Genomic DNA, 26,780 nt, shown 5'->3' on the forward strand with positions numbered 1-26,780 from the left:
TACGTTAGGTGCTTTATTGGCATTTAAATTGGATCATCTTATAAACCAAGGAAATATTTTTGACGTTGAATGTGTTATTATTATTGTGTTAATAGAAATTTTATATTCTTTGATTTTATGATATGAAAATATAAATATTATTACTATGTGAGAATAGTAGTTAAATTACTAGTTAATTTAAATTTGTACATGTAGTAATGTAATCTAAGGTGTTGAGTGTAAATGATTGCATATATATGCAAAATTAGTTATCTATTTATATGTAAATGAGTTTTTTAAGTATTTTTTCTAATTATTAATCATGTATGATAAGATTTTAAGGGTTTTTGGTAGGATCGTACGATTCTACGATCCGATCCTGACCGATCCGATCCTGACCCTAAATCGATTCTATGTAGGATCGCGATTCTACAAATTATGCCACTAAGTAAAGAATCTTAGTGGTGGAATGAGAAAGTACAAGAGAACGTAAAGGAAAAACTAATAGCTTATAAGGAATTATATATTTGTAATAACGAGGAAAACTTAAAAAAATATACAATAGCCAAGAAAGAAGCTAAGAAAGTAGTGAGTGAAGTAAAAAATGAAACTTTTGAACGGTTATATAAAAAATTGGATACAAAATAAGGAGAAAGAGACATTTATAGAATAGCTAAAGTGAGAGAAAGGAAAACAAGAGATCATAGCCAAATAAAATGTATTAAAGATGAATGTAATAGGGTATTAGTAAACGATGGAGAAATAAAAGAGCGGTGGAAGAGATATTTTTATCAACTTTTTAATGAAGGTTTAGGTGACCAATTTAACTTAGGTAATTTAATTAGGTCAAATGAGCATAGAAATTTTAATTTTTATCGTAGAATTCAAACTTCAGAAGTAAAACAAACTTTAAATGAGATGCACAATGGAAAAGTCGTTGGACCAGATGATATTCCGATAGAGGTATGGAAGTGCTTAGGGAAACAAGGTATTGAATGCTTACAAAATTATTTAACATGATATTGAAAACGAAAAAAATGTCTGATCAATGAAGGATAAGTACTCTAGTTCCCTTATATAAGAACAAGGGAGACATACAAAATTATGCAAACTATAGGGGTATTAAACTAGTAAGTCATACTATGAAACTTTGGAAAAAAATAATAGAAAAAAGATTAAGGAAGGAGACCACAGTGACAAAAAATCAATTTGGGGTCATGCCTGGTAGGTCAACAATAGAAATATACATCTTCTTAGACAATTAATTGAAAAATATCGGGAGCAAAAATAAGATCTACACATGGTATTCATTGACTTAGAAAAAACTTATGATAGAGTTCCAAGAGAAATTATATGGAGAATTTTAGAAAAGAGAGGTGTTAGCATAACATATATTGAACTAATTAAGGATATGTATGAGGATGTAACAACCAGAGTAAAGACTTCAGGCGGAGTAACTGAAGCATTTTCAATAAAGATATGCTTACATCAAGGATCAGCTCTAAGTCCCTATCGTTTTACACTAATTATGGACGAACTCACTGCGCACATTCAAGACACAGTACCGTGGTGCATGTTGTTTGCAAATGATATTATTTTGCAGATGATATTATTTTGGTAGATGAGACATGTGAAGAAGTAAATGCTAAGCTAGAATCTTGGAGGGAAACACTAGAAGGGAAAGATTTTAAGCTTAGTAGATTAAAGACAGAATATATGGAATTTAAGTTTAGCAAAATTAGAAGTAATGAAACAATTGTTAAGATAGAAGAGGACGAGTTGTCCGAAACCAAGAGATTTAAATATTTAAGATCATTTTTACAAAATGATGGAGGGATTGAGAGAGATGTCTTACATAGAATACAAGCAGGATAGGTGAAATGGAGAGGAGCGCCGAGTGTTTTATGTGACCGTAAAGTACCTCTTAAACTTAAAGATAAGTTCTATAAAACCGCAGTTAGACCTGCTATGTTATATGGAGCTGAATGTTGGGCTATGACTCGAGCACATGAGCAGAAGATGAGAGTTGTAAAGATAAGGATGTTAATGTGGATGTGTGGACATACGAAGATGGACAAAATAAGAAATGAGAGCATTAGAGAGAAAGTCGGAGTTGCATCTATTGAGGAAAAACTCCGTGAGACACGTTTAAGATGGTACGGATATGTACTTAAATGACCAATAAATGCTCCAATTAGGCGATGTGAAACTATGATAAATATGCATATCAAAAGAGGAAGAGGAAGACCAAAAAAGACTTGGTTAGCAACAATAAAACAAGATAAAATTTATTTAAATATAGATGATGATATAATAGAAGATATAGCTCAATGGTGTAAAAAGATTCATACAGCCGACCCCACCTAGTGGGAAAATGCTTGGTTGTTGTTGTATTCTTGTGCTTAAACTTGTGTCTCTGGAAGGTTTCTGAAAAGATGGAAGTTCTTAGTGTTGGTGCTCAAATTTGAGAGATATTCACCTCCTCTATCGCTTCTCAAAATTTTAATCTTTTGGCTTATTTAGCTTTCTACAAGAGCTTTATAGGTCTAAAAAAGGTTAAATGCTTCATCCTTTGATTTCTTGAAAAATCATCTATGAATGTAATGAAGTATTTATTACCCCCTCTTGTTAGTAAACCATTAAGTTCACACACATCCAAATGAATTAACTCAAGAACTTGATTTATTTTTTCAACTTTAGGAAAAAACAATCTAGTTATTTTTGCTTGTATGCATGTTTCACACTTATTTGATGTTCTATGATCACTATAGTTGATTAGTCCATTTTTAGACATAAATTTTAACACTTTATGGCTAACATATTCTAATCTACCATGACATACACAATAAAAAGAATCAAGCATATAAATAGAAATATTGTTTTTTTCATTAATACTCAACTTAAACATACTATTACAAGCATATGTCTTTCCTACAAAAATATCATTCTTAGACAAGATTGCATTGTTTGACTCTATTATAGCCTTCAATCCTTTCTTGTTAAGGATATTCGCATAGATAAAATTCTTGATTATACTAGGGACATGAAGCACATTGGTAAGGACCAAATTTTTTGTCGGATGTGAATTGAAGATGCACATCACTCTTGCCAAGCACCTTGGCTCTTGTACCATTTGCCATAATCACTTCATGTCATTCAAACACTTCATATGTCTTGAATTGATCTTTTTCACTGCATATATGTATGATTGCACCTGAGTCATACCACTAATCCTTTGATGAGGAAGGTGTTTCCATGTGAAGTTCGGTTGACACACCAAGTGTAACCATTGCTACAATATTTTTTGCACTTTCAATAGCATTAGCACTAGGAGCATTATTAATTTTTTATTTCTTTTTGGCCCTACATTTAGCCTTGTAATGTCCCTTTTTGCCACAATTGTAACAAACTCTACTCTTCTTCTTGTTACTAGAAAAGACATTTTCAAATTTCTTTCTTTTATTAAATCTAGTTTCCTCAACCAAATTCACTCCAGGATAATTTCCCTTTTCTTTCTTATGCAAGATCATAGCACCTTATTCAATTCTAAGATGTTTCAACATACAAGATATGGTCAAAATTTCATAAGTATGAAGTAATTTCTTTTGATAATCATTCCATAAAGATGACAACTTAGCAATTATAGCACCTACTTGCATAGATTCTGAAATTTTTACTCCATAGTCTTTAAATTTTGAAACTATCACTTGCAGATTGTGAATTTGATCCATTGGAGGAGAATTATCATCTAGCTTAAAACTAAAAATATTTTTTAATAAGAAACTTATATGATCCTTGTTTTTGAGTGGCATATTCATTCTCCAAAGTTGTCCAGATCTCTCTTGGATTCTTCGCCACCGTGAACAGATCATAGAACGTGTCTGAAAGTGTGTTGAGGATGTGATCCCTACACAACACTTCATCCTCCTCCCGCTTGGCCCGTTGCTTCCTTAATTCTTCCGAATCATCATTAGTGGGTGGTGGAATGGCAGGAAGATCAAGGTTGAACACGTAAGAGACCTTCAATATGGTGAGAAAGATTATCAACTTGTCTTTCCACGGGTTGAAATTTGTTCCTGTCCCATCAAACCTATCTAGTTTGACAAAGTCATGATTCATAACTTTTATGGTAGATTCTTGAGTAGACTCCATGGTTACGAATAAATAAACTCTTTAGGATCGTAGAAAGAAGTTCTTCAGAGAGGCTTTGGAAGAGACCCGAGATCGAGACCCGAAGTCGAGATACTGAACCCGAGGAAATCTAAGACGTGGAATCATTTTCCTTAAAGAGTTTATTGCCTCCACTATCTTGCTAGACCGGATTATAATGGACAATCTCTTATAGGATACAATAGATTCTTAGACAATAAAATATCTAGTTCTTTGATTGTTTGCGTAAGAATAGAAAATGATTACAAGAACATTTATTTATAGAGTTCTTTCAATTAATCATGAAAAGATATAATTATTGATTAGCCATGTTAGTTCACAAAGGGACATAATCATTTACAATGAAACCGTTATTCACAAAGGAATGTAATTATTCATATTTTAAACATTGTTTATAAAATGATTGATGACCAAAGGATGCAATTTTTTAAAATACAAATACTATTCACAAAACAAACTAAACCTCAACGATCTATGGGTCCGCCCCGTATCAATTATTATTGTTATTTTTTTTCTAAAAAAAAATGATGATCTCTGTTGCTTATGTGTAAAGGTTTTAGATGCCAGTTCAAAGCTGAGATGCTTGGTCACTTTAAGTCACCTTTTACGCTTGCATAGCTTTTAAATGGATTGCTTTTCAGAAGCTTAATTGATTAAATGAACCAGGCCATATGGTCAATCGACTGGATTCTCTTGCAGACTTATTTGTAAGTTTTCTTTAATTTGCACATAAAGAATTAAGGCGAAAAAAAAAATCTGCAAATCACAGCGTGCCATGAAATTATTCATTATTTTGGAGAAACATCCTAGCTCCTGGAAGAAAATGATCAGTAGTTAGCAAGAACGTACGCATCAATTAAAGCTCCTGGAAGAACAAATGCATCGATGTTTAAGGACATCCCAACTAAATAAGAAAGGTAACAAACAACGACAGGCAAGCACCACACATATTCTTCTCCAACACCACCATCTAGTACAAGAAGAAAGCGAAAAAGGATGCGAGGGAGGTTGCTAAGGCGATGCCGAAGACCGGTGCTACTACTGTGAACGACTCGCTGGTGGGGGCCGGAGCCGGTGCCTCCACGGCCAGTGCAGCAGTGCCGGAGGCGGCCATGACGATGAGACCAGCGCTGAGGAGCTTCTTCATCTCCATTGCTGAGCTTAGCTTTTCTTTCCCCTTTTTTTTTCTCCCTTCAAGCTTGAGGAGTAATGAAAAGAAGCGAAGAGAATTTATAGGGAGTTTAGAAGAAATTAAATAATCAATTTTAGCTAATTAATTAAAATTTCGAGCCGACTGTGTGCTGTAAATGGCCTGATCGGTTACTTGCCCGCATGTGCATGGCAATCGGACAACCCTAGGAAACTTTACTTCGTAATAATAAACGTCAATAATAATTATTAAAGTCAAGTAATAAAAATTTGGCGTCGCCCGGACTTGAACCGGAGATCTTCAGTGCCTTACTTCATAATAATAATAATAAGGAAACTTTACTTCAAAATAATAAACGTAAATAATAATTATTAAAGTCAAGTAATAAAAATTTGGCGTCGCCCGGACTCGAACCGGAGACCTTCAGTGTGTTAGACTGACGTGATAACCAACTACACCACGACACCTTTAGTTGTTTGTTTGTATTATATTATTAATCAGTACTTATGATCTCCTAAAAATTAACGTATGGCAGTCGAGAGATTATATTATGGGTCTGGTCCTGTAAATCAATTCTTCTTCTTCTTCTTCTTCATCATCATCATCAACAACAACAACAACAACAATTGCCACGACTCAATTAGCCATCTTCTCCAAGCATTTGGGCCCGTTTTCAAAGTCACCAGTTAATTGTGTGGACGACGTGAAATTAAGATCCATCGTTATCTCACTTGAGATGAACGGAATTTGAGCTTTTGTCCCATTGCAGGGAAGGCATCAACACGGGAACGAGAATCCACTGCTTGTTTTTTGCCCGTACGATCTGGTTAAACACTAATCTTCTGTGTTAACGATCGCTCTTTTAATTTTATACTGGTAGAATCCGACGACCAAATTAAAAGGAACTCCTTTAACTCTCTTCATTTAATTTAATTTCCAGGATTTGTTTGCTTCTTTGCTTTATTTATTTTTTTTCCAAGTCACGTTAATTAGGAAGGAGATAGTCATGATGAAGCTGTGGTCAGCGTTCCTCAAACGAGCAACGCCACAGTTTATACAAATTACAAATTAAAGCCCTCCACTTTATCTTCTCTTCCCGAAAACGCACTTAATTTGTAAAGCTCAGGAACCTCTTATCCACCGCGCAGGGCCCAGATGACAGCGCTGTGCGTAGGCGCCATTCCGTTACTATAAACATTTAGACACTGCTTTTGCTCTCGCCTCAAGTTTCTTTCTCCCCTCCACCCACACCTGGAGGAAGAAGAAGAAGAAGAAGAAGAAACGCAAAGGTACGTATCAGTAATTGTTAAAGGTTTTCTTGATTCAGTCCTTTTTCTTCCTCAACGTTTATTTAAAAGAGTTGGTAGTGGGAGAAATAAATCAATTCTGAGGGATTTGTTCGCCAGGAATATGAAAATCCAAGTTTCTAAGAAAGAAACGATGGAATATAAATGAAGTTTAAGATCGTAAAAGTAAATTAACATGTTTTCTCTCAGACACCACAAACTCTGGCACCAACTTAATTGCAATTTGGTACATGTGAAAGCCAAAATACTTGTGATACTTGGAACTTATATTTCAGAATCAGCCTGTGCAGGATGTAGGAAATTTATACTCTCATGTTTAAGTGTTTATTTCCATCCTTTATTTTGTTATCCAAGGTTAAATTCCTATCAAGTTTTCTTATTGGATAACATAATCTAACATCTATTACACAATTATCCTTTAGATAATTGTTGCTATATCCTTTCTCCTCAAGGAGATAAGCTCACAGACGGTAGCTTCATCCGTTAAATCTGAGAGCTTTGTTATCCTCTAAAGCATAAAGATAATTTTTTCTTAATAAAAAAAGGACTGTCACCAATTATTGAAGTAAAAAAATTGTTGTTTGTTCTTTTGTTGCACGACCAAGATTGCGTGCACTGGACTGCAGAGCTAAGAAATGAGAAACTTATCATCCTTCTCGTGGACTTTCAGGTGAGCTTATAGCAGCCATCTGAGCAGAGTAATCCTTCTGTGGAAAAAAGATTCACCAGGAAAAAAAATGGACTTCGTCTATGGAGCTGGGAGGAACCACCTGTTTGTTCCAGGGCCAGTTAATATTCCTGAGCCAGTGATACGGGCAATGAATAGGAACAATGAGGACTATCGCTCACCTGCAGTGCCTGCGTTGACAAAGACTCTTCTTGAGGATGTTAAGAAGATCTTCAAGACGACTACTGGAACACCATTCATTATCCCAACAACAGGTATAATTTGTTTGTTCTTTTTTCCTCCATTTCATTTTGCCAATGACAAAATTTCCTTGTGGGATGATTCTGAACTTTAACAACCACTCCAAACTATGTCGAATAATCTTAAAACAAATCTAGATTATAAGTTGAGCCTTGATTGATTGTTCAGACTTGCAAATCGTTTCTTATAATGAGGTCTTTGGATCAGGTACTGGGGCTTGGGAAAGTGCACTTACTAATACTCTATCACCTGGAGATAAGATTGTGACTTTCCTCATTGGACAATTTAGTCTTCTCTGGATTGATCAACAGAAACGCCTTAATTTCAATGTCGATGTAATCGAAAGTGATTGGGGGCAAGGTGCCAATCTTGATGCATTGGCTTCTAAGCTACAAGCTGACTGGTCTCATTCGATCAAGGCTGTCTGCATTGTTCACAATGAGACCGCAACCGGAGTTACCAACAATTTGGCAACTGTAAGGAAATTGCTTGGTATGTCAAACAATCTAGTCATCAAAAAATAATTCTCTTAATAGCATATTATCAGATGTTGTCTTGACACACAAGATTTTAAATCTTAATTATCAGGGTTCCAATTCTTGTATAGATTTTGTTTCTAATAGACACATTTCCCTCAATGAATCTGGATCTGCAGATGAGTACAAACATCCTGCATTGCTCCTTGTCGACGGAGTCTCATCAATCTGTGCTCTTGACTTCCGCATGGACGAATGGGGAGTCGATGTCGCTTTGACAGGATCTCAGAAGGCTCTTTCAATGCCTACTGGTATGGGATTTATATGCGCCAGTCCTAAAGCTCTTGAAGCCGCCAAGACTGCTAAGTCTCTGAGAGTGTTCTTCGACTGGAATGACTACTTAAAGTTCTACAAATTGGGAACTTACTGGCCCTACACGCCTTCCATCCAACTGCTATATGGACTTAGAGCTGCCCTCGACCTCATATTTGAGGAGGGTCTTGACAATGTGATATCTAGGCACACCCGTCTCGGAAAAGCAACAAGGTAAACAGACAATAACTGTCTGACATGTATTGTTCGTATTCCTTTCATTGCAATGAACATAAGCTAAATTCTGATGTTTGTATCAAAAAAATTGACACAGACTTGCTGTTGAGGCTTGGGGCTTGAAGAACTGCACACAGAAGGAAGAATGGTTCAGTAATACTGTCACTGCTGTGTTAGTTCCCTCTTACATTAACAGTGCTGATATAGTGAAGAGAGCTTGGGAGAGATACAACTTAAGCTTAGGATTGGGACTAAACAAAGTGGCAGGCAAAGTGTTTAGGATAGGGCACTTGGGCAACCTTAATGAGGTATTGATTCCCTATATTTTTTCTGATCAAAGTAGTTTCAATTTATGCTTTTGGGATAACCGGCTCCATAGTCGAAATAGAAATTAGCAGACCTAACTATCATTTTTGAGTCTTGCAGCTTCAATTGTTGGGTTGCCTGAGTGGTGTGGAAATGGTGCTCAAAGATGTAGGATACCCAGTCAAGCTAGGAAGTGGAGTTGGCGCAGCAGCTACTTACCTTCAGAACAGTACTCCTATGATACCTTCTCGAATATAAGGACCACTCTGGTTCTTTGCTTGGATCAATTAGGACCAGAATACTAATGAACTCCTTGAATTCTCAAGCTAAATGTATATTGGTGAATTATTATCTCTGTATCAATTAAACTGTGTTCAAAGCCATACCAATCTCATCTGGTTTCACTGTATTCATTTCCTTATCCTTGTCAACAACTTATATTTCAGTGGTTAGATTAAATTTCTCTGGTCCCTAAACTTCTGCTATTAGTTAAAGTAATGGGTTTTATTCTCTAGTTGCTAAGTTAATAATAAGCAAACATATATAAGATTGGGAAACTACAAACTTGGATACATGCTGGCTCAAAGCCACAAAAAGGTTTGTCATACCATCTGAAATTTCCACTCTCCTTCCACATGCTCTCTATCTATCATATTTTTGCATAGCACAATAGATACCTAAAACATGGCAAACATAAAACAACAATATAATGCAACAAACTGTTATGTATGAGAAAATATTTGACTCGTTAGTTGACACTGATGGAGCAGTAGCATAATTCTTCAAAATTTTCAATTCATCTTTCAATGAAAAAGTTCACTAGCAGTCACTACTGAATTTTCAATTTGAGGTACAATGTATATGTTTTCGTGTGAAAAAAAATAATTGTAGAATTGCGTATATACCATACAGAAACATCCTGCTCTTCATCTTGCATCCTTCTTTTCTAATGACTTTGGTGGCAGCTCAGATTCACAAAACATGAATTTGAAGGTAAATTTCATTTGGAATAAGCAAGCAATGATCATTTTCAGTATGATAAGCAAATTTCCACGGTAGCTTCTCCATGTTGCAAAAAGTCTTCTCTGTCAATTTAATGCCTTTGATCATCCTTGGAATTGCAATGATTAAGGAAACAAACAACGTTCCAAGTTCTTAGGGTGGCAAATCCATGCAGATATGGTTGATTTCTCGACTAGCATTTTCGTTTTTCTTAAGCGAGTTCTGTAATCTACAAGATTGTTGCAATATCAGCTTATATGTGGAGGGGTGCTCCCTTGCTACTAGAGAAAATTCGTCATGATATCTTTGCATTCCTTCAACAACCAATTGCCAAATGAGAGCACCAGCTCCAGCATGCCCCTTACTGGCTGACTCATACACTTTATCATAAACTATTTTTAGTAATATGTCTCTGTCGTATGACCCATTTTTCTTAACATGCAATTGTGAACCAACCTCTGAGAACAAGACTGGTTTCTTCAGCAAATGCTCACTATCATTGATATGAGAATCAACCCAACTTGAGAGATACTTTACTTTTTCTTCCAGCGTTGCCTTTGGTATCCTACAAGAAGACATGAAACAAGAAAGTTATTAAAGGGGAGGTTTCAGTTTACTCTTCTGAAATCTATTGGATTGCCAATTTGAAAATGTGATTTTCAAGTATCACAACTGATCTCTTTTAAATGGAAATTTTTAGAAAACAAAATAGACAGAATAAAAAATTCATAAATTTTCCACCATCAGATCTAGAGTAAATTGTTTCTAACAAATTAATCATGCATGATTTAAATGGAAAGTGTTGCATTGAGATTGAATACTTAAAACAAAGGCCTAAACATACGAAGAGTCATGTTAAACTTTAGTGGGCATGATCAAAGTTAGCCCCATGTGTAATATAGCAAGCATGAAACATTTAATATTTTAGCTGAGTGAAGAAGGTTAGAAACCAGCTATCAGGATATGCGTGCACAGAAGCAAAATCTATATTCTCAATTGCTGAGTTCTTTATAAAGTCGGAACCAAGTGAAGCTGCCCATGCCCCTGGGTTTATCCCCAACCGTTCTGTTCTTCCAGGTCCATAAAACCCTTCAAGCCCCACTGTGACAAGATGTTTCTCATCTAAACTCTTTACATATGATGCCATCTCAGCAATCCATTCCTGTAAGAACAGCTTGATGAGCTAAGAATTTCAGGACTAGGCATCTATAAGTCAGAGCATAGACATATGCATTTACTTCAATGGCTGTTATCCTATGAAAATTCATCATGCTCAACTGAGTGAAAAGGTAATAATGTGTGAGAAAAATAATTCAAAACCTGAAGAAGTGAGCTGGATGAGTTGGAATCACATCGAGGTTCATTTATTAGTTCCCAAGCAAATATGGCAGGTTCATCAGAGTATCTGACTCCACTGTAGGAGTTCTTTCTGGAAATGATTGCCTGTACAAGTACAATATAAACAAATGAATAACATATGAACTAGGCTATGTTGCATGGATATGGGTACGGGTATCGTGTCGAATAAGATACGATACGACTAGGATACAACAATCATTAAAATATATTATATAGTATTGAAAGATCATGAAAGATGATCAAAACCGAGACTTTTAGATATTATTCATCAAAACAATTGAAAGCAAAAAAGAAGAAAAAGGAGACTGAAAGATTAGGGCTTATATTCAAATTTCTAAACCAAATCTTTTTAACAAAATGATTAGGGTTTAAGCACTTTAGAGGAGTGAAGCAGAAATCAGAAATAATAATTTATGATTTACATAGCGAGTATGGCGGTTGGCTGACGACGTCAAAGAGGCGAATAAGATGAGAGGTGAGCAGAAAAGATTAAGGTTTAGGGTTTAAAAGCCCACAACCCAGTTCATTTTTATTAATTATTTTCCAATTAGTCCTAGAAAATTTCCAAGTTTTTTCAATTAACCCCTAAAAATTTTAAATATTTGCAATTTTGGCCAAATGTATCCGGAAAAACGTATCCTAACCATATCCTTGTAGTGTCCTTGTTGTGTCCAAAATGTATCCACATGGTCAAACCTCAAAAAAGTCCACGACACGTTTTTTGTCGTATCTGATACGTGTATTTGCGTATCGTATCCGTATCTGTGTCGTATCCATGTTCGATACTTCAAAAAAAAAAATCATAGTATTCGTGCTACATAGGAACTAGGTCAACATAGTTATTTATTTTGCACAAATAATAATAAAGCCATCCAATTTCAAAGGAGGATATACCACAACCTGCTTCCCAAATGAGATAATTTTCACATGAACATTTTTTACTAGAACTTGTACATTAACCTTTTTGTAGTCCCAACCATTGGTCCAAAATACTTAGCCCGTTATAATAGTAGTTCACTTGTCTAAGCATACAAACCCTCTTTTATCACACCCCAATAAAGAGAACTAGACTAAGCTCAACCGCTGCCATAAAATGCTTAAACTTAAATTATAATAGCTAACTATCTAAATTTATTGTTCACCTTTAAGTTTGTTCTTAAGCTCTTAATTATAAAATCCGAATTGGGTAACCAAGGAACTTGTGCTTAACATTGCATAACAAAGACCTGTAGCATCTTTATCGAATGAACTTCAACAACATTTACACTAGAAATTACCAGCATACCTTGAGAAAGTCTTTGTAGTATCCCTTGATGGTTGAATCCGAGAAGAATGGATCTAAGGAAGTTGACACATTAACCCCAGCAGCTTGTGCCCACCTGACATACTGAGCTTTCCCGCCAAATGCTTTGAGATTATTGACAAGGCTAAGAATTAACCTGATGCCATTTTTCCTTGATTCGTATATGACAAGATCCAACGCCTGATATGAAAGTGGTAGTAACTCACAAATATCAGCTCCTTTTAGACAAAACAAGCTAGTATAGCTAAAATGTTATTTCTAGTAGTTTTTATGCTATGAAATTTGATGTTGCTAATAAAAATCCCATTCCAGTAGATAATATAATAGTTAGAAACCCCAAAACTGATCGCGCATTTCTCTCACTGTGAGAAAAACATGCTTAACCAGATTACATAGCGACAATTCTAACAGTCAGTAACTGTTTGAAAATCGTAAAAAACCCACCAATATAGTGATTTTATTATAGGAGAAATTTGTAGTTTTAGTCCTTTTTACAGCCTAATTAAGGTTATGGTTTTTATTAACTGAATGAACAAAACCGAATGAAACCTTTTCCATCCAAAGGCCGCATTCCAGTCGAAATATCTGAACTTTACAGGAGAATCAAAAAATCACCAACCTGGAACTTCCTTTCGTCGAAGCGTCCGGGGGAGATCTGAAGCGCATTAGGGCCACCGTCACTGAACGCCCACGTCCGACACACCGACATCCCCATGGCGCGCCCGCGCCTTAGCATCTCTACCATCCAATATCCGGATTCGGATACCATCAGCCAGTAGGAGTTCCAACCGTTGACGTAGATCGGCGACCCGTCGTCGAGGTCAACGAACTGGGTCCCATTCCGGCCGACGAACCCCATTCGCGGCTGCAGCCACGGGATCGGGACCCGAATCCCGCCGCCTCCGCCGGACGACCAGTTGAGGTAGCCCACGGCGACGAGGAGGAGGATGCCGAGGAGCGAGTAGACTCGCCGCCCCTTCATTTCTCTCTTCTGCAATCCGCGAAAGGCGAAACCATATTCACTCTCCCTTCTATTCGTTGTTCCAGTGGGGCCTACTACGCGGCGCGCAGTGGGCCAAACCGTGAGTAAATAATGGCGGTTACTTATTGGTCGTCTACTATCAACAAACAAGTTCACTCCCCTGTCAGTGCTGTCACATAGAGGCAACGGACCCGAACCGACCGAATCAATTGGTTTAAACTGAACCGAATCAATTTGAGACTATCGAACCGAACCCAATGCGCATTTAATACACTTTTTTTAGAAGTTGCGTGGACAAAATTCAGTTGAAAAGGTGATATGAATCATTTAAGAAACGACTGCCCTAATCCATGTTTCCCGACTCTTCAGGAGTTTTTCTTGTCAAAACGTTGTAAGTATTGACTATGATAAATGCACAAGTATTTTCAATAAATATGACCCGAGGAAAAGAAATAAAAAATACTCTTAAAAATGTGGGAATTTTGGGGGAAATAATTGCTTTGTTGTTATTTTGAAACACGCATGAATCATGAGTGCAGGAAAATAGAACCAAAAAAGATCAAGACACAGAACAAATAGGTTACTAAGCTTTTGCCCTACCGTAAACTATTGTAAGATGAGATGATTTCTCTAAAGCTCAATCATAGTTCAAGCACTTGCCTTTTAAATATCTTCCCCTTTACACAACCTAGTATACATAGGGAGTTTATAGCTATCAAAATGTACGCGATACATAACACAAATTACAAGCACTGATAGTTTGGTAAATCATAAACCATTGCGGCACTTTAACCAAACCTTTCTCTCGTATTCTTATAGCACTTGAAAAGTAATACTGGAAATGCTACTATCAAAAAAAATCACAATGCGGTCACTTTTGCACAAATGCCTGCAGCTCTTTCTGAAATCTATTTTTCTGACACTTTGTTTCCATTTTTTCCATGATGGCCAAAAGAGAAGAGGATGAAGTATGGAAGTATTCTTTGCAGCAAATCTCATCCGTCTACAGCTACTCTGTCCTCCGTCAATCAACAAAATATTCTCCTCTGCAAAATAATAATAATAATAATAATAAATAAAAAGAAAAAGAAAAAAGGTAAGCTTATATCATGACCAACTTCGGTCAAATGGAGAAGAACGCAACTCCAAGCTTGCAAAATACTACATCATAATTGTTGTTAGCACCCAAAGCATGCAATATCTCAAGTATGTTGTTGAAGTAAATATAGTAGTATGGTCTTTGTACCAAAGGAAAAAAAGTGAATTGTAACTTATAGATATACCTCAGCTGAGCAAGATATGAAAATCAGAAATTTATAGTTGCATTTAAGGATATTCCTCTGTTATAAAAATGACTAGGTAGAAATATGACCAAGTAATTAGAAGTAAAATGGATAGAAGATCGAAAGGCATGCTGTTATGTCCTCATTCCAAAATATATGATGGAGGCCAAATACTTCTTAGGAGTGATTACAGTAAATTTAAGTAAAAGTTCCTAGAGTCTAACCAACTCTTCTTCCATTATTGATTTACACTTGTTAACTGTACACATTCATAATACTCACTTATCACAAGATGAAGGTATGTCTATAATATCTGACAAGTTTTTCCTATCTATCTGATTAGACATGGTGGAAAACAGACATCAAGACACATTTTAGTTTGTTTCTACTTACGCGGTTGATAGAGTCTTTCAAAGCTTCTAAAGTTGCTTCAAGCTCCATTTGCTTCATCAATGTTGCTTGCAGTACCTGAATGAAGAAAATGTGACTGAAATACAGTAGCCAATGCAGGAAAAATAGAAGTACAAAGAAAAATTTCATTACTCATTTATAAAATAGAATGAAGAATAAACATAGACACGAAATGAGCTGGAGCCAAGTGCATTGGTATTACCCCAATAAACTTCACAACTCGTTGCAAAGAGAAAATCATAATGCACAATGATTTGTCAACATGCAGTATATAGTGCTAATAGTTTGTCTTTTTTCAGAGAAGATTCCAGAATAATCTTACTTTATTTGTTTTGGGAACATCAAACTCTACAGACTTTATCCTGTCTATCAAATCCATTATCATCCGCTCTTTTTCTGGAGGAATCTCTGCTGGCTTACTGCTAAGTTCATTCAGCATCAACTCAACCTTTTGAAGACGGTTCATGCAAGCAGTGACATAATCTTTCTTGATGGTTTCTGCAGTAGAGTTTTTATTGTGTGCCAAGTCCAATGCTTCTAATGAATGAATATTCTCTGAGCTTGTATCATGCCTAGACCTTAATGTACGCAAAAAGGATAGAACTTTTACAAGAAATGAAGTCAACATTCTTGCAAAACAGTGTAGTTTTCCCTCATCTAAATGATCCTTGATGTTGTGTCTATCAACAGCAGCATTCCCTGAATTTAACAAATGAAATAACTTGAAATTTATAGTACAATCAAAGAGAAATAGGAAATTCTGAATAGAAGGGTTAATTAGCATCTTTTGTTTATTTCTATGGTTACAAGGTTGAACATCAACTTAAAGTCATGGGAATCTTTGTAGTATAGAAAATGATCAGAAGTAGTATGCATTGCATGTCCTTGACTAGGTGTGACTCGTACCACTACTGTCTAGTCAAATTACAATGGTCAGTACCAAATGAATTTGGCAGTGCGCTTGTGGGTGCATTTGCAAGGTCTTTTATTGCTTTTGATGTCTTCACAGAAAGCTGGCATCCAGCTTGAGCAACGTGTATATCTTTATCAACCTTGAAAAAAAGTTCATTGCAATTCTGATATTCGCCATGATTAACTTCCCCAACCTGCCAAATCCAATAATGGAAAAATGAATTACAAAATAATAGGCTATAAGAAATATTTGTAGGCAACATGTTTTAATCTCACCCCAAAATGCATGGGGTGTTCAGGTCCTATGTGAATATCTATGTAGTCATTGTTCTAAAAAAAATTTATCTAACACTAATTATATCCATAAAAAATTAGCATAATTTGATAAGAGTGCACAACAAATCAAAATAGACCTACATTTGTGTGTCAAATCTGCAAGCGAACCAGTATTACTTCGCAGAGAACTTCATAGTTTGATATGCCATTTACAGTATTCTTCAAAAGCACAAACGTCATTAAATACCTCATAATCAAAATATTTCACACCCTTTTCCTATAAATTAAACAAATATTTCTTAATTTGTATAGAGGTACAAGTAAATCTAGAACTTCTAAGTTGAGATAGCCCATTAACTCAAAGCTTTAATATCTTATCTCATGTCCAATCAGAGTGACTGCTTTTTGTTATAATTTGTTGTTTCATTTTAGGGAGAGGCCTTATCCTTAAGATTTTCTTCACTCTTTATATCTGAATTAATTTAAGAATAAAACAACTTGTTCTTTCTCAAGAATAGTAAGTTGGTTAAATTAGTTTGTCATGAGTCTTTGACAAACTAATTTGGCCAACTTACTCTTTGTAATTAGGACTGTAAGCTAGGACCAAAATCATCTGTACTACGATCCAGTCTTTGACTTAGGACCATAAGCTAGCCCTTCCGTTTGCATCTGGTTGGTTTGTAATTTTACTTTATAATTTTATTGATCAGAGGGATGTTGATTGAGTTTCTGTACAATCTAAATTTTGATTCCAAAATAATCAAGGTCCTAATGATTTTTTCTAGTGAACATATTTTCTTCATTTGATTCCCTAATAATCATTCGCTTTACCACTTGGATGTAGGAGTTGGCAGGAACAAATCTAAGTTTTGTCCTAACTCCTGAGTGAGTAGATTTTCCTTTAATTATTGTTGACAAGGAACTGTTTTAGAACAAGAAGTTGAAAAAAAAAAAAAATAATAAAAATCCAATTACCAGGAATTGGATCTATCAGAGTCAAACCAAGGGGCTTGGGGCAGCTCTCTCCTCCCTAAATCTTTCCCTTAACAAAACTTGGTTGATATATTTTGCTTTTATCAATTTTAAGGCATCTCAAACTCTTGAACTCTAAATAGATGTGCATACTCAGCAACACGCAGTTCACTAAGAAAACAGAGTAAACAAAAAGGTGAAGTGTTTGTTAATTCAAACTCACTTTATGAGCTGAAGCATACTCAAAAGACCCTGATATCACAGGAGAGCCAATATCAACATCAGAAACAGATTCAGCTGCAGAAGTATCACTATATATTCCCTGTAATTAGAAACACCAAACTTATAACAGAAAGCTTTTTAACAGTTGTTGCGATGCTCGGAAACTCGTAATCTTGCCTTCAAGCAATGCAGCCTTGTACAAGGGGTTACAATTTTTTCTCCATCACAAGCATGTTTTCTTGCCATCAGGTAGGCTGCATCAACACCTTGCACAAGCTACAGGTGAAACAATGTCAAAAACTATTTTTCTTCCTTGGCTGACAAACATGCTATGATATATTAATTTAATGTTTCACTAGATCAGTTCAGTGAGATCCTACCTTTATGATAACTGGATCCTTCCAGGGGCCTTTATTAGATCTAAGACATCCCCCATCATAATAACATGTACATGAACCGCCAAGAAATTCTGGAAGTTGGCTGCAAGCATATAATATGATGGATTAAACAGTATAAGGTAGAGAAAAAAATAAATGAAAACATATGGTCAAGAACATCAACCCTGCATCAACTGCTTCAAGAAGTCTACTCTGGTACTTAGTTCCTAGAACCTGCAACTCCAAACTTTGTAAATAATTGAAGAGACAAGAAATAAAGTTTTAGGTATATTTTTTATGATAGACAAGTTTCTTACATGTATCTTTGAAGTAGTTTTAGGATCAAGAAAGCCTTTTACAGTATTCCAAAGAAGCTTAAATCCATGGCCAGCATTAACAATAAACATCTGATGTAGTGTCTGTGAAAATAAAATAGTGAAAAAATAACGCACAGAAAAAGCAAAATGGAAAGCAGATTAAACAAAGGTACCTCAGGATAATAATCACCATCTATTTTCTGTATATTGAGCAAGAGATCTCTGGCTGTCTTGCTAAAATTCTTCAACCCCTGCATCCAAGAAAATAATTTTGATCATGAGCGCTTAACATTGACCTTAAAGAAATGACCAAAGCCAAACTTTATAGGTTGTTGTTGAGAGAAGAATACCACTCCTTGTACATCCAAAATTGTTGTAGATGAACCGATATGTCTCTTGGCGGCAATTGAGCATGCAGGAAATTTCTCAGCCAGGACTTTCTCAAATTCTTGTACATGATACTTTAAGTATCGCTCAACTGTTGTTATGTGCATAAGCTTATTTGGCTCAGCCTTCCCAAGCCTCTCAATGTAGATTGGCCTACCCTCTTTGTCAACTCCATGGTACCCTTGTGGATAATAGCGTAAAACTCCCTCAATTTCTTCAAATTTGAAGTCCTAACTCAAGAGATTTCAGCAGCATGATCAGTCAGAAAGCATCCATAAACAATTCTTTCGGGACATGATAGAAAGAATCAGTCATATTGAAGACATGAATATAGAGACATGCACACTTTACTGATATCTGCCGATGTCATGCAGTATAAATTGATGTGGAAAAGCACATAAAAATTAAAAACAAAGAGAAGAGTTATGCGATCCATCAGATACTACATATAATTAAATAAATGGAAATATCCTCAAAAGCAAAATTGGACCAACCAATTTACACATTTTCTGATTATCTTTCTGTGAAACCAAAGATATCACTGGCTTTTTTTATACTAGTTACTTGTAGACACCTTTGGTGTAGTGTGTCCTGTGATTGTGATGAAACCAATGTACATCATTGATTCAAGACACCACTTGATGAGTGGATGTGGTGCAATGTACTCCATGTATTAGAGCCACTTTTTTTTTATTATGTACATGGACCGTGATTAGACAATGACTAAAATTCATTAGTTGCACTTCAGTAGCTGGTCTTTTGGCCCGAAGGATAAGCTTTTAGGTGCCTGGCATCATAAGAATTTGCTGGCAGAAAACCACAGCCAACTTGTTCACCATAAGAGCCCTTCTGAAATATATTGAAAACTGAAATTTACGAGTTTTTGATAATCTACCAACAATTTTGTTTATTAAAACATACTAAAATTTTTCTAAGTAGAAAATTCATGTGCTACATTAACATGCTGCCGTTACTGGCTAAGATTTAGTCCTTGTAACCAATATCTTGCATCAAAATATGACAAGAAAAAATCAGTTTGAAGTACTTCCATTGCCTTTTTTACTCTTTTAAAAAATAATGTTCAATAATAAAAAGAAACTCATTTACGGGAAGAAATTTTATTACGCCTAAAGTTCTTTGGAGTTTGGAATGAAAAAAAAAAATAGTACTTCCAGTAACATTGCAGAAAGCCATAAAGCAAAAAACAAGTGAAATTTCAGCTCCCCACAAGGTACAGTAGCCCACCATGTCTAATTGCTTCTAAAAATTTAATAATGCTCTACCTCCAGAATTCTGTCTGCTCCAAATTCTTTTCTCCACTGAAGCATGTCAGCCCACATATGAGTTGCTTTCTCATAGTCAAATTTTCTTGCCTTGAGGAATCTGTTCAACAAGAATAATTAGGAAACCCCATGTAACATAAGGAGTACGACTTAGCAATCAAAGCTCACTCAGTAGTTGCATCAACTCTTTGACCAAAGGACCAGCAAATCACTAAATGATTCTAACCTCAGTAATGTGTGATAGTCATCATGTTGATTAGGCAGCAAGGCCATATCAATGAGTTGCCTCCGGAATAAATGGACAGCTTGCTCCTCTTCTGCATCTCTCACATCCTCAATAGACACCGAAGGAATTCTGAAATTGACTCTCCTCCTCCCCCGTTTCTTTAGAGAGTGGGTAAATCTGCAGGAAGCATTCAGCGCTTTTTTCTTCAGGGACCCCATTCTTGTCTGCCATCTCTCGTCCTCGGAGTTCTCCATATCTGATCTCCTTTCTTTACTCCCCTCGTAACTGCGTGAGCCTTCAACAAAATCTGAATAGAAGATTGGTTAGCAAAACCGATAGTGTTATTTCACTGTTGTGAGAACTTATCAGACAAGAAAACAAAACTACCTATCATTTTCACTGGAGGCACAACAACTCAACAAGAACTCTTTTAAGATATTAACTGCACATGAAACCAGGAGAACAAGTCAATCATCAAACAATATATTCTCAAAAATCATAAATCGGCGGGAATACATTTACCTTAAGGAAAAGAGGTCGAATGCAGAAACAAAGACTCATCGAACTCAGCAAACGCAAAGATCGAACACTGATACAAATTCCACAATCAAAATTTTAGACGCCTAGAGGCTAGAAGTCATCTTGAATCGTCTTGTTTTTTTGGGAAAGAACTGAACAACACCGAGGAAAAGGAAAAAGCTTAAATACCTCAAGACCAGATAACTCAAAATAAACAAGCATTAATTTTCACTAAAGTAGGACTGTCACAACCAGAATTGATTCAGTAACTTATTCTCTTTTCATGGTTCAATGACTCAACGTAAATCGAATCCGAAACTCAAAAAAAAAAAAAAAAAACCCTCATCGAACACCACACCCTCTGATCAAACAAATGTGGCCCCGTCCAACATAATAAGCGAACTACAAAATCCAACGTACATTGCAACGCGAACCCATTCGCAGCAATCGAAATCCGAAACCTAAACCTCGAATCTCGGGATGTGATCTCTACCTTATCGAAGGATCGGCGAAGATTCTAGAATGTAACAGGAAGATCAGTTAAGATCTCACCACCCGTTTCTCCTTCTCCTGCAGTTCCTCCTCCTGCTCCTCTGGTTCCACTGCTTCTCGGGGATGGGTTTCGTCTGCTTTCCTGAAGTTACTTGCTTGCTCCTTTTTGTGGTTTGAGAGAGAGAAGGAGGGGAGGAATCGAGGAGTCAGAGTAATGTAAAGGCTCGAAGGAAGAGGGTTAGGATAGAGGTTAGCTATGCCATTGCTGTAGCTGTTATCTTCTCCATCTAGGCTCTAGCATGTTTTTTGTTTTCCATTTTTAATATTTACATATTCAATATATTTTTCCCGAAAAAATATAAATATGCCTTATCAAATGTTAAAATTCAAAAGTTTAGGAGGCCTATTTTGCTAAACTTTCAATATTGAGTATACACAATTTGAAGAAAACGTTAAATAAGTATTCGTGAAAAAGTCGAAAGCAGACTTATTGCTACGAAACACTATTTTGTCGCCGGAGAATATACCGGCACATCTACTCATCACCAAATAATTGGAGCATTTAATGCCATATTCTCCAACGTTGAAAATCCAATAAATAAAATAACCTTATTATTCTGCATGGTTATCGGTGAAGGGCAATTATTTAACAAATAAAAATAAATTAATTCGTCAAGCTTTTATTTTATTTTATCACGAGTGATCGTCTTTTTTTTCCCCGGCAGCAAGTACACAGCAAGGTGAAGACAAAAAGTAGCGTAACTGCTATTGGTTTCATGCACATTAATGCTACAGGGAACATAAATTTCATGTTCAACCATTAAAGTTAAAGTGACTGGACTACTTCAAAATTATTATAAAAAAATACGAATAGTTGACTCTATAAATTTTGGCTAAGGTCGAATACATGCTACTTCACAGAGCCCACTTGGCACAATAAATGACTAGTCCTGATCATCGCTGTTGCGTCCTTTGAGGTGAAATTGACTCAACCTCATAACCTTGTGACGTACAATATTCTATCTATCCAAATAATACGATCAAAATCATCTTTTCGGCTCTTGCCTAGGATTTTAGGCTTTTGTGCGGCTTTCATTCGTGGGAAGTCGGAAAGAGATGTATACTTAGAGATTTGCAGTACTTAGGACTACATGTCGCTCTAAATTGAGCAATGATATGCTCAAGGAAAAAACTCAATATCCTTGAGTTTTTCCTTGAGTTTTTTTCCTTGAGCATATCATTTTTCCTCTAAATTATAGCAAAAGTTTAAAAGAAATGTCTGAAGGTCTTTCGTAATTTATCTTTAAATTATATAAAGAGAGATAAATCATAAAATTAAATTATAGTCAACCGTCAAATGATTAGGAGAAAATATATATATCCATTTCTAACTACATTCAAGGTATAATTTTAAGTAAGTCAAGCTGAATCAAATCAAATCAAACTAAATTTTAAGATGGGGTTGTACATGAATGTTAATAAGTCAAACATATATATATTCAAATTTATTTATTTAGTTTAATAAATTATTCAAACTTATTTATTTAATTATTTTTATATATTGAACGATCATATATAAATTTTTAACAAATCAAATATTAAATTTATTCATGAATATTCAATTCATTGTTTCAAATTAACAACTATTTTTAAATTTAATGGGTTTCTAAATTGTTAAATGTTACCATTTAATTAAACTTGTTAAATTTATTAACTGAAGATGCAAATGTTACTTTCTCCTTGTGCTTGTTTTTTATCCTCAAGTGACTTTCCTGATTGTCCCCCGATGAGGGGGATGAGCCTTGTATTGGTAAAAACCATACTTAAATATATGTAGGGCATAAAGGACCAAAATCGAACAGTAACAAAACACAAGCATGTGTCGGGATTGGTGAAATATTGTAGCAGTGCGGCACGTGGAGATGGCAGCGCAAAGCCAATGCATTTATTGGGGAAATAGGAGCCTTGGAAAGGACTGGGCACCGTGCTGTGTGTCTGCAAAGTTGAAAAACTTTACTCTACCGTTTAAAAATTTAGTAATACCTGAGAAATGGAATCTCAATTAAAGAAGGAGAGTTAACATTTTTTTAATCCAATCACGCAGTTAACTTTGCTAAATATTTAAATTATGTATTCTACTTTTGAAATTATTAAATCATGTATCAAATATTCATTTTACCCCTTCATATGTTTATCCCAATAGAGTGCTACATTAAGTTATTTTTTTATTTTTTAAAATACACAGATATTTTTAGTGCTTTCAACCTATTATGCCAAATTAATATCTGAGTGTGTATATATAAGAACTAAACGAATACATAAAAATTAATTTCATATCATTCTGAGATTTTTATATTCATCAGTAAATTTCAGTCAACACCGACTATGGATCTAGAGATTGGAATGATATGAAACTAATTTCTATATATTCGTCTAGTTTTCTTAATTATATATATGCCTTCAAACATTAATTTCGCATAATATATTGAGAGCAATAATTTTTTAAACATGAATATATCTGAAAAATCTAATTTGTATTAAAAAATCATTGTACTCGGTATATTGGGTCAAATTGGAATTTGAGAGTATGGATATAATCAGGAGAACTAAAAGAACGCATAAAATATGATTTTAGATCATTCCGAGTTTTCTAAGTCTATCTACTAATTTTTTCCGAAATCGATCAAAATCAGTCAGATTCTATGTGTTATTCTAGTTCTCCTGATTATATATATATATATATATATATATATATATATATATATATATATATATATATATATATATATATATATATCTTCAAATATTAATTTAACATAATATATTGAGAGTAGTAATTTTTTAAAGACAATATGTTCGAAAAATCTAATTCACATTAAAAAAAATCAATGTATTTGAAAGTAGTAATATAATTAGAAAAACTAAAGAAATATATAGAAATTGATCTTACTATTCATTATTTGAAAACAACTTTAATTGATTGCTACCGGGTGGCAATCGATTTAAACCTATTTTCTTTTTTAAAATGATTAAAAATTTGATTTGTATTTAAAAAATCATCGCTCTCAATATATTATGTTAAATTGATACTTAAAGGCATATATATAATCAGAAGAACTAGACAAATACATAAGACTTGATTTCATATTATTTTGATCTCTCTAGGTCTATCAATCGATTTCGGTCGAAATACTTATTATGGTTCATCAAGCGATTTCAGATGATTTTTTTTATGTTGTTAAAGTTTTGTTTTTTCTGGTTTGATTACTTCTAGTTTTGGAGTATTCTGATCGATGCTAGAAATCGTCCCTTCTTTGGCAGCAAAAGGTAAAACTATTACCTCGACGACTACTTCAGGGTACTCCACTATCTGGAAGGGAGGTAAATCATGAGAGATTTCGTCCAACAATATTAGTGCATGCAAGGAGGAGTTTAGATAACCAACAGATCATTTCACACCTGCTTGGAGTCGATCTCAAACTTATTGACAACAACACCCTTACATGTGTAGGTCTATGTAGGTCAGTTAGAGAGGGTGGATAGCCTTGAAAACAAGTTTGAAATTTTTCTTGCTTTTGAATAGAGCAAGGACACAGTATTAAAAATAAGCAATTGACATCAAAGTAATAACTTAAAAAATAAGAAGGCAACCTAGTCGTTGTTAATCCAATAAGTTGGAAAGCTCCACTAAAAAGACTCCTTCGTAAAGGTGAAATAGCCTTTTATAGACTTTGAACACTTAGGAATTACTTAAGAAATTAATACAAGAGTTGTTATTTAATTCCAAGCTTCAGGAGGTTTTTTATAGCCTCATGGGATAAATTATCATTGCTTAGAGGCGCCTCCAAAGTCATTCAGGGTGCCTCCAAGTGAATACAGTTTATCCACTTTTCAATGGTCAACTAACGATTATTGTTCATTGGAAGTACCTCTATAGAAGCTCCAAGGCGCCTCCAAGAGAGGGGGGAGGGTGTCTCTAGCCTTCATCAAGACACTTCCATCAAGAGACGCAAGGGTGCCTCCATCAAGAGGCACGAGGGCGCCTCCAACCATGATGGAAGAACTTCGAGCACTGTTCATCCGAGAATGAACAACTCAAAGCGCTTGAGTGATACTCCAATCATCTGGATTTGAGTTCACCTGAACTCAACTCCGATCTTCTCCTTTAGCAGGCTTCCTTCTCGGCTTCTCATCCTTTGAACGCTTCGCGCACTTCCACCGTGTACTCTTTCGTAACTTTTTATCCATCGAATGCATTGAGCCCGTCGACTCGTTTCCCATACCACCCTTCTTGCTCGTTGTGTGTTCCGCTTAACTTCTCATGTTTCTAAGTTCCTACACACTTAGACACAAGGTATCTAAACAACACATGCCCTAAACTTAACTCGATTGATCACATCAAAACCATCTGAGATATTTACTGTTGAACCCCGTGGTTGTTTTGATGTGATCAACCAAGTTAGGTTAGGTCCTGCTTGTTATTTGATCCCTGTGTCTAAGTGTGCAGGAACTTAGGAGCGCAGAAAGTTGAGCGGAAGACGCAGCTAGTGAGAAGGACGACACGGGAAGGGAGCCGACTAGCTCGGTGCGTTCGAAGGACAAGAGAGCTGCGGAAGAGTACTCCGGTGGATGAGAAGAACGTGCGCAGCGTTCAAGGGACGAGAAGCCGGGATGGAAGCTTGCTCGAGGAAAAGACCGGAAGATGGGTTCAGGTGAGTCATATTCCGGATAGCGGAGATCACTCAAGCAAACGGAGCTGGAGCGGAAAAGACCCGGACCGAGGCGAGCTGAAAACGGAGCAGAAGGCCTGGACCAAAAGTCAAACCTGAGTTGACTTTCATGTCCGGGCGCCCGGAACAGCCCGGGGCACCCGGAGTTGAATTTTGACCAGATCGAGTCAAAACTCGATCTGAATGTTGGGGGATAAAATTTTATCCCCCCAGGGCGCCCGAAACCTTTCAAGGCGCTCCGACCAAGGCTATAAATAAAGCCTTGGTCCAGATCTTTTCACTAATTCATGCAATCAACTCTATATTCATTTCTAACAATAGTTCTGAACTTTTAGTATGTAAAAGGCTTCTCCGCCTTCAGAGAAGGAGATCGTTAGTGCGCTTTTCATCATCTTGGATTAACAATCATCTTGGTTGTAACCAAGTCAACTTCTGGTCTTCTCTGATTCTTTTCGCCTTATTACTTTATTATTATTGCTATTTATTTTGAGTTGAAAGTCTTGAGGAGGGTATCTTTAATTTTACAGGCAATTCACCCCCTCTTGTCGGCCCCTGCTGCGCCAACATTTACAACATGAGCCAATTACATCCCGTGGCACTAGAAATTGTTCCTTCTTGATCAGAGGACATAACCTCCATGTTTTCCCCTAAATCCATATTTTTAGTGCAAGCGCTTTGACTATGTGATATTCCACTAAAAAGATTTGTTGTTCCGCAAAATCTTTTTAAAGAAGGATCCAAATATCTTTTTATTTTTTTAGTAGTTTTAGAGTTTTTTGATATTTAAATTATTTTTGATATTTAGGGTATTTTTAATTATTTTTATTTTTTATATTTTTAAATTTTGAGTTTATTTAGGATA

The 26,780-nt window shown here is 35.6% G+C and overlaps 3 protein-coding genes and 1 non-coding gene across 7 annotated transcripts; 1 reads left to right on the forward strand and 3 right to left on the reverse strand.

Moving 5' to 3' along the window:
* Nucleotides 1-5,692: 5,692 nt before the first annotated feature.
* Nucleotides 5,693-5,766, reverse strand: TRNAV-AAC. The gene has a single exon. It is a non-coding gene; the product is annotated as a tRNA-Val (tRNA).
* Nucleotides 5,767-6,423: 657 nt separating this feature from the next.
* Nucleotides 6,424-9,278, forward strand: LOC122017250 (serine--glyoxylate aminotransferase). The gene is made up of 6 exons (XM_042574809.1): nt 6,424-6,588; nt 7,277-7,548; nt 7,742-8,026; nt 8,190-8,556; nt 8,657-8,867; nt 8,986-9,278. Exons 2-6 carry the CDS (start codon nt 7,344-7,346, stop codon nt 9,121-9,123), a joined length of 1,206 nt encoding a protein of 401 aa, XP_042430743.1. The 5' UTR covers nt 6,424-6,588; nt 7,277-7,343; the 3' UTR covers nt 9,124-9,278.
* Nucleotides 9,279-9,635: 357 nt separating this feature from the next.
* Nucleotides 9,636-14,290, reverse strand: LOC122013478 (mannan endo-1,4-beta-mannosidase 6-like). The gene is made up of 6 exons (XM_042569756.1): nt 14,259-14,290; nt 13,149-13,680; nt 12,512-12,709; nt 11,188-11,310; nt 10,818-11,029; nt 9,636-10,432 (listed from the first exon to the last, which is right to left on the reverse strand). The coding sequence occupies exons 1-6, from the start codon at nt 14,288-14,290 to the stop codon at nt 10,021-10,023; spliced, it is 1,509 nt and encodes a 502-aa protein (XP_042425690.1). The 3' UTR covers nt 9,636-10,020.
* LOC122015896 (phosphatidylinositol/phosphatidylcholine transfer protein SFH13-like) lies at nt 14,137-21,475 on the reverse strand. Of its 4 annotated transcripts, none has more exons than XM_042572982.1 (16): nt 21,249-21,474; nt 20,700-20,766; nt 20,565-20,619; nt 20,178-20,484; nt 19,952-20,051; nt 18,632-18,898; nt 18,455-18,532; nt 18,282-18,383; nt 18,149-18,198; nt 17,968-18,067; nt 17,765-17,863; nt 17,589-17,687; nt 16,146-16,311; nt 15,528-15,904; nt 15,188-15,262; nt 14,137-14,557 (listed from the first exon to the last, which is right to left on the reverse strand). In XM_042572982.1, exons 3-16 carry the CDS (start codon nt 20,569-20,571, stop codon nt 14,540-14,542), a joined length of 1,845 nt encoding a protein of 614 aa, XP_042428916.1. In that variant the 5' UTR covers nt 20,572-20,619; nt 20,700-20,766; nt 21,249-21,474; the 3' UTR covers nt 14,137-14,539. The 4 variants fall into 4 exon arrangements, with proteins under 4 accessions (XP_042428916.1, XP_042428915.1, XP_042428918.1 ...); XM_042572981.1 differs by having other exon boundaries at nt 21,190-21,474; XM_042572984.1 differs by lacking the exon at nt 20,700-20,766 and having other exon boundaries at nt 21,249-21,475.
* Nucleotides 21,476-26,780: the final 5,305 nt, after the last annotated feature.

This window comes from Zingiber officinale, chromosome 8B (genome assembly GCF_018446385.1).
Source record: "Zingiber officinale cultivar Zhangliang chromosome 8B, Zo_v1.1, whole genome shotgun sequence".
NCBI lineage: Eukaryota > Viridiplantae > Streptophyta > Magnoliopsida > Zingiberales > Zingiberaceae > Zingiber > Zingiber officinale.

Excerpts from the sequence above, each read along its gene's own strand:
- LOC122017250 (XM_042574809.1), top strand. The coding sequence starts at position 7,344 with ATGGACTTCGTCTATGGAGCTGGGAGGAACCACCTGTTTGTTCCAGGG. Across the intron at positions 7,549-7,741 it reads ATTCATTATCCCAACAACAG|GTACTGGGGCTTGGGAAAGT; the intron begins GTATAATTTGTT and ends TCTTTGGATCAG. Across the intron at positions 8,868-8,985 it reads ACTTGGGCAACCTTAATGAG|CTTCAATTGTTGGGTTGCCT; the intron begins GTATTGATTCCC and ends TGAGTCTTGCAG.
- LOC122015896 (XM_042572984.1), bottom strand. Across the intron at positions 18,199-18,281 it reads AAACTACTTCAAAGATACAT|GTTCTAGGAACTAAGTACCA; the intron begins GTAAGAAACTTG and ends TTGGAGTTGCAG. Across the intron at positions 17,864-17,967 it reads AGGATCCAGTTATCATAAAG|CTTGTGCAAGGTGTTGATGC; the intron begins GTAGGATCTCAC and ends TTTCACCTGTAG.
- LOC122013478 (XM_042569756.1), bottom strand. The coding sequence starts at position 14,290 with ATGGTTTATGATTTACCAAACTATCAGTGCTT. Across the intron at positions 11,030-11,187 it reads CATCCAGCTCACTTCTTCAG|GAATGGATTGCTGAGATGGC; the intron begins GTTTTGAATTAT and ends CTGTTCTTACAG. Across the intron at positions 10,433-10,817 it reads CACGCATATCCTGATAGCTG|GATACCAAAGGCAACGCTGG; the intron begins GTTTCTAACCTT and ends GTCTTCTTGTAG.